Source organism: Onthophagus taurus, chromosome 2, assembly GCF_036711975.1.
Source record: "Onthophagus taurus isolate NC chromosome 2, IU_Otau_3.0, whole genome shotgun sequence".
Classification (NCBI taxonomy): Eukaryota; Metazoa; Arthropoda; class Insecta; order Coleoptera; family Scarabaeidae; genus Onthophagus; species Onthophagus taurus.
This window is the reverse complement of record NC_091967.1, coordinates 10729136-10736712: the sequence shown is the minus strand read 5'-3', so window position 1 is coordinate 10736712 and position 7577 is coordinate 10729136. Positions and strand designations below refer to the sequence as shown.

At 32.2% G+C, this 7577-nt stretch overlaps 1 protein-coding gene across 2 annotated transcripts; it reads left to right on the top strand.

The window, feature by feature from the left end:
- Window positions 1-3137: 3137 nt before the first annotated feature.
- LOC111426875 (broad-complex core protein isoforms 1/2/3/4/5-like) lies at window positions 3138-7527 on the top strand. Of its 2 annotated transcripts, XM_023061716.2 has the most exons (7): window positions 3140-3489; window positions 3715-3915; window positions 4005-4452; window positions 4509-4577; window positions 5918-6283; window positions 6777-6891; window positions 6946-7527. In XM_023061716.2, exons 1-7 carry the CDS (start codon window positions 3298-3300, stop codon window positions 6971-6973), a joined length of 1419 nt encoding a protein of 472 aa, XP_022917484.1. In that variant the 5' UTR covers window positions 3140-3297; the 3' UTR covers window positions 6974-7527. The 2 variants fall into 2 exon arrangements, with proteins under 2 accessions (XP_022917485.1, XP_022917484.1); XM_023061717.2 differs by lacking the exons at window positions 5918-6283; window positions 6777-6891; window positions 6946-7527 and adding an exon at window positions 4839-5394 and having other exon boundaries at window positions 3138-3489.
- Window positions 7528-7577: the final 50 nt, after the last annotated feature.

Below are 7577 nucleotides of genomic sequence, written 5' to 3'. Positions count from 1 at the left end.
CCCTAAACACAATAAAACGAATTATTTATCACTCCACCTTTATTTATTCTATTTATTACTAACAAGAAAAAATATTTGATTCACAATTTTTTGATACACAATAACAAAATTAAATCAAAACTGCATTAAACGGGGCGTTTATAATGAATGTGTTGAACGATAGGATCCCCTGTATGATGGACCCGATGATAATAAATGAACTAAGGTATGATTTGAACGTTATCTATATAGATTATGAATGATGCTGAATTATGCACAACGTATTCGGGTTTAATTAACAAAAAAGGGCAATAAGTTTATAAGCGTCCGAAGTCACGTAGGCAACACCAACGAACTAAAAGTGTTAAAGTTCTTAACAAATATTGATTTAAACATTATTTAAAAAAATAATGCAACTAAAAAGTAATGAACAATAATATTTTTGGTAAATTAAATCTGTTTATTCGATTTTATTAATTTTTGGTGTTAATATTTATAATAATCGTTATTAATTGAATTACTTATATAACCAAACCAAAATCAATCTCGAGACCGTTAGAGATAAATCGGCACCGAAGTGTAAGGATCATTTTATAAGCAACAACACATAACCCATAAATTATTAGGTTCGATTTTAATCGTATGTAGCTTAATTTTATATGGTTTTATATTTATTTATTGTCTGAAACGTAATTAACACGGTTAATTTCATCGATAAACAGTACGGAAAACCAAATCGACCACATCTGCATTTCTCGATGTTGAAGGTACTAGAGGTTTGTACAAAAAAAGGGACGGATATAAACAGCGACCACCATCTGATGGAAAGTAATACGAATTAAGTGAACACGTGACAAGGGTAGTATGAACGTGAGGAAGAGGTAACGTGAATAAAACGTGAATTTGTCGTTAACCTTAGAGAAAATGTTTCTTTCCAATCGGAACGAAGAACCGTTAATGTCAAGTGAAAGAACGTTAATAATGTTGTCAAAACGGTTACTGAAAAAAACTCTTGGCTTTGTGCACAAGGAAAGAAAGGAATGGATCACGTCTGAAACTTGGAAAGCAGTTGAGGAGAGAAGAAAGGCGAAAGAGGCTATGAATGCAACCGATAATACTTAATAATAATAATATTTATTGAGCTTTCAAACGTTTTACAAGTAATAAAAGAAAGTATAAAACAGATAAAGCACCGTCAAGAGGAAAAAGAGAAAAATATAAATATATACAAAACACAAGCAATGTATATAAATAGAAAAGATAATTATATAATTTACAAAACTAAACATAAGACTCCATCTCCGAAGGTGGTAGTTAAAGAAACTCCTCCACATTATAGAAAGCGCCAGCCATCAGGATACGCCGTACAACTTTTTCAAAGCGGCAATTAGTCATATTTTTAGATTAGATTTAGATTAGTGTTGCTTTGTGATGTATTTATACGATGATAGCGAATATGATAAGTATGAGAAGACATAGATCAAAAGCTTAAGCTTTAGTGGTTCTGTTGTAACTTATAGATGCTCAGCTCACTTTCTAAATTTGCTTTGCAAAGACCTTGAAGTAACTAAAGTCAAAGAGCATGTGATCCAAATTGTGAAATATTTTAGAAACAATCACCTGCCTAGATCTATAAGTATATGGCTTGAATATACCGATGTAATAGTTTTAAATGATGTGATTGAGGTGGAACAGTATGGTGGACTGTCTGCAAATACATGTAAGCTAATGGGAAAAACTGTCAAAAGTATGTGAAGAAAACACAAAGGAAATTGATTCAATATACCAAAAAGTATCTAATATTGATCCCAAACGATCTGCAGACGATTACTTGTATTCCAACCAATATTCCGGAGACTTGATAAATTGCAAAAAAGGTGCTTTTCTATATGATGTTGTAGAAGTGAAAAATTACGTTACTTAAAATATCTGCAAAATCAAAAAGCGGATTATTTAAACAATTTCTTAATAAAGATAAATTAAATACTCAGATTGGTTAAAAACATTAAGAAAATAATAGTTTAAAATATTCTATGTTATAATAAGTATTAAAATTTTTCAGATCGCTTCCTAAACGTATGGAATTTCCTGAATAGAAAAGACTGGTGCCGTCTACCAAAAATATCCATGCGGTTATTTATATCAGACCATTCATGCTTAGGCAAACATTTTGCAATTCGAAATGATAATAACATGTTACAACTAAATTTAATGTATAGCTTCATAGAGAAAGAAAATAATATAGTTATTAACCTTGAAACGGTTGCCTAGGCGAAAAAAATAATTGGAATAAATTAAACGATGCATTCAAATTCTCTTCCAGTACGTTTTTTTTAACATTACGTAATCACAAGCTAAATTTTATAATAAACAGGTGCAAAATGGGGACGTAACGTTTCCGTTTTTTTCGAAAACATCTCTCTATCGATTTCACATTTGACCTAGCCTAACCTATTGTAATACTTAAACAATCTTAAATAAACCGCAATTTAAAATAACCTAACTCAACAAAGAAAACTTGTAACAAAAATTAGTATTGCCCAATCAGCTGGTTTCGTTACAATTAAGAATGACTCACATGTGTAACTTTATGTGTACTTTATTATTTAATGAATTCTTTAAATTGACTCGATTTATATAAAAGATGGATTGAAATGTGATAAATTACTTACGTTTTGGCATTTCATTCTTAACCATACGCTCTTTGGGGTGGGTAAGGTATTCGAAAGTATTGAATCACTTGCTTTTAGGTTATGTGACATGTAGACAAAAAGGTAAAGAAAGACGCAAACCGCGTGAGGAGGGGCTAATTGTTAAATTAATAGGAGTTATATTTGTGCGTTTTGAACCGGGTTTCCTTTAAACAACTTCAATTAAGGTTAATTTTTGAGTTTGTACGTCCTCCCGACAGTCACCGAACGAATTATTTTATTTTTCAGAAGTACCAACTGTTTGTATAAAAAAGTTACTAGAATTATATTTTTTGTTCTGAAATATCGCTTTTTTTTATACATTTAATAATTATTTTAAAAAAATTAAAAATTAAATGACTACATTTTTTTAAACAACATCATTAATTTTTTTTATAATAAATAATTAAATCTATTAAAATATATTAATGACATTTCTAAAATAGTAATTTAGGGGAATTCTTTTTCTTGGTTGGCGAAAAGAAGTAGCAAGATATTGATTGAAATTAAAAGGTTTATTTTTATGATTGAGATGGTCCGGTTTTTTCGCGATATTTTTGCATCGCGGCGGTGATTGAAATTGGTGTACGGTGGGTTTTCGAACGCCAGCCAACCGCGCACGTGTAGGATGTCCATCGCCGACGAGCAACAGTTCTGTTTAAGATGGAACAACTTCCAGGCTAATATCACGTCGCAATTTGAGGCGCTCCGCGACGACGAGGACTTTACGGACGTGACGATCGCGTGCGACGGGCAACGTTTACAAGCGCACAAGGTCGTCCTTTCTGCCTGTAGCCCCTTTTTTAAAGAATTGTTTAAGGTGAGGCATGTGTATACAGATTGACAGCTGTCGATATCCCCGAAATAGGTTGGCAGTAAATCATCTGTCAAATATAGACGTGGCGCCAAATTTAAATTATCTAAAATCTGATGATGAATTAAGATAAATCTTGATTATAAATTTGTTGATAATACTTGAATTAAGTTATATAACCTTTTTTTTATTGATTTATAAAACGATAAGTTTTTTTTTTGTTATTTGTAGACTAATCCATGTCCACATCCAATAATATTCATGCGGGATGTAGAGGCCCGTCACATAGTAGCTTTAATGGAATTTATGTATGCCGGCGAAGTGAACGTTGCTCAAGCTCAGTTATCTGCATTTTTAAAAACAGCGGAATCACTTAAAATTCGTGGTCTTACTGACACATCCTCGTCGGAACCTTACAAAGAAAGGGACGACGTAAGTTAATCTAATATGAATCCTATATAAAAATCTAATATCCTTTTATGTAAGAACTCCATTTAAAACAGGCCCCGTTTTAAATTTAGGACACTGTGTACTTAAACCCAAAACCATCGTCTTCAAAACATGGCCCAAGTTTTCCGTTAAAACACTCAAGAATAGCTCACAAGTCGCACATTTCGTCGTCATCTTCAAGCACAGTTACTTCTAGTCAAGATGTGCCAGCTAATAATAATAATAATATTAATAAAATCGGTTCACCTCCGCCCAGTAAAAGGCAGTGTAAAAATGAAAGGATTGAGAGTGATTTGCAACGGCTAAAGGAATTGAGTACTTTTAATGAGGAGGCGATTAGCGTTAATCCATTTTCTTTACAAGAGGATGTTGAAAGAAATGGAGTGGTTGGTGATGGTATAGAGACAAAAAGTCCTGGTGTCATTCCTAAAGTGGAACTACCAGATTACATTAGTGATGAGGAAAAAGATGAAAATTCAGATTTTTATCAACACTCGCCTAATGCAGCTGATTTAACAGGTAAAATATAATTTAATATATCCCGATGTTTAATAAAAAAATCCTTTTTGTGTTAGGTGGCATGGAAATCATACCACAAGCTAATGCTCATTCATCAAAGGATAATTCAGTAGATGTAAATACAGGTAAGATTAATACATAAAAGCCGATTCATGAATGATTAAAACCCATGTGATCCAATTTTTGTTATAACTATTCATAATGGATTTAAAACCAAAAAAAAGTATGATATTTGTGAGAATGAGGTCCTCAAAAAAAAACAAATTGTGGGTTCAGCGGGTTGTGGTCGTTTTGGGCGTGCTTGCAACGAAAAAATATAATTCGAAACATTGTAAATTATAAAACAGAAAAAAAAAATTAATAACCGGTCCGGAAATCTGTTGCAGGCACGGACTCGAGAAAGCTCCACTCGCTGGACCCGCGGCCCTGCGAAGAATGCGGCAGAGTGTACAGCAACTTGTCGAATTTGCGGCAACACATGAAACTGATTCATTATCCTACATACGTGCAGTGTCCCATCTGCCAGAAAGACTTCAAGACTGACCTGTACCTACGCCGTCACATGCTCGGCTCCCACGAAATTGGCGGCAAATTACCTAACGGGGGGGACAAATTTAAACAAAAAAAAGCCATAATTCACGCGAAAACCGTTACAAGTCAACTCGGTTATCAGAGTAGTACTATTCCTAAGACGTAAATAAACAATTAAAAACGCAAACTTTTGTTATCTTTTAATTAAAAGGGTTTTTGTTGTGATTTTATTCCACTTGAAAATGAAAAAATTGTTTTTATTAAGAATTGATGAATTTTAAATCATGTGGTTTTCAATCATAAATAAACACGCTTTATATTTGCGATTTGTATAGCGGAAACCTATATAAAATTAGACAAACTGTGCAATTTTTTCTTATATAAGAACTATTAAACGCCATAATTACAAAATTATTCAACTTTAATTACAACCACCAATATAATAATTAAGCATTAACAAGTTATAGTAAAACCTCGATTTAATAGACTTCGGATTTAACGATCAAAATTTTTAAGTGATACTATTAATGTTATCTATTTAATACATCAGTATATTTAAATATAAATGTTAGCGCTTATAGATAGAATCTAACTCGGGTTTTTCCCCAAGTTGCTCATTCCATGTTCATAGATAAACTCGGGGTATTCCCCGACTTGTCTATACGATGTTTTAATTGTTATTCAGCGCTGACGTCACGAACGGATCTTCCTCTTAGATTCCACCGATCTTGTTATGAATATAAAACCACGTAGACTGAACGCAAATGTGTGGATAGCTGTCCAAATTTGTGTGCTTTAAAATTATTCATGTAACCGTATTAATCCATTATATCGAGGTTTTACTGTAATAACCTAAATTTTTAAGGTTAAAATTGAAATTACGCGAGAATATGAGCGTTTCACTTCTCATATTATTCAAATACATCTTCTTTAGGGACGTTAAAAATTCATAGAAGAAGAACATCAGATTCTTGGTCACCGTACGTTTATCGTTTCAACGATACCAGTCCAGTTTATCAACAAGATGCAACAAGTACAGATTTTACAGACACTCAATCGTCTTCATCGACACGAAATCGTTTGGTAAAATTGGGGGAGGGAATTGAAATTTGTGAAGATCAACTACGTAGCGTAAAATGGAGCGATTATCGAAAATTGACGAGAGGTTTGGCGACGATTTTGTTTAGTCCCGCTGAGTTAGCAACGTGTTCTGTTACGGGACAACGATGGAGTAGGGCTGGAAACGATGAACGTCCGGTTAAACCGGCTTTGGATCGCAAAAAAGTACAAGCTATCATATGTAAGAGAAATTAACTTCTTAAGAATTCGATAAGGACACAGCTAAACCCGAATGTTTCTAGTTCTACTTTTAGTTCAAGAAAATTATGCAACCATCTTGCGCTGAATAACAAATAAAACTAGAACTAACACAAGACCTAGAACTAGAATCATTCGGGTTTAGCCGTCTTAAGAGACGTACGACTAAATCCGAATGTTTCTAGTTCTGGGTCTAGTGTTAGTTCTAGTACTGCACTAACACTATCACTAGAACTAACACAAGACCTAGAACTAGAATCATTCTGGTTTAGCCGTCTTGAGAGACGTGTGGCTAAACCCGAATGTTTCTAATTCTCTGTTTAGTAATAGTTCTAATTTTACACTAGCACTATCACTAGAACTAACACAAGACCTAAAACTAGAATTATTCGGGTTTAGCCGTCTTGAGAGACGGTCGTCTAAACCCGTAATTAATGATATCATAAAAGAAATTGGTGATATTTTTTTATTGGCAGCATACGTAGCAACTAGATTTCCAATGGTGGAAGTAAGCAGAATAAAACAGGTTTTGGCGTATAAATGCAAAGAAAATTCTACAGCTCTAAGAATGAAATCTGTACGATATTACAGGTAAAAATCTTAAATGTATCCAAAATTATTAAGATTATCATCATCATTTTTTAGTGATCCTCCAAGAGAAGTGGACAAATAAAGTTACCAGAAAAAAAAGGATGTTAGAGATAACAATAATCAATTAAGTTTTAATAAAAAATATGTTGCCAACTTTGAAGATTTTAGTAGCATAAAATGTTGACTTATTTACTAATCATAACAATATCTACGCGTTTTATCAGAATGGAACTTTTTTTTACTGACTGATTTATTAATTTTTTTTAATATTTTCAAGTAAGAAAAAAAAATTAGAACTTAATTGATTTTAATTATAATAGAAATTATAGGAGAGAACGTTGTGTCAAATATACATACAATACAATTAATTATAGTGTGTTAAAGGGAAAAGTAACATTAAAAATTAAAATTAAAACGGACACCAAGTGCCAAAATTGATGTAGTTGAAAAAGAATTATAAACGATCGAATTATATTTCGATTAATAAACGAAATTGATTGAAAAGAAAAAGTTCAAGATAACAAAAAGATCTTGTTTTTAACATTTTTCAATCGATTTATAGATTTTTTTTTATTTAATTGTATTTGTATTTATTCAACTGTGCAATAAACCGTTAATTTTTTTATAAAACCTTTATCTGATTGTTTAATTTTTTAATGAAATTAAATTTGTTTTTTAATGTTATC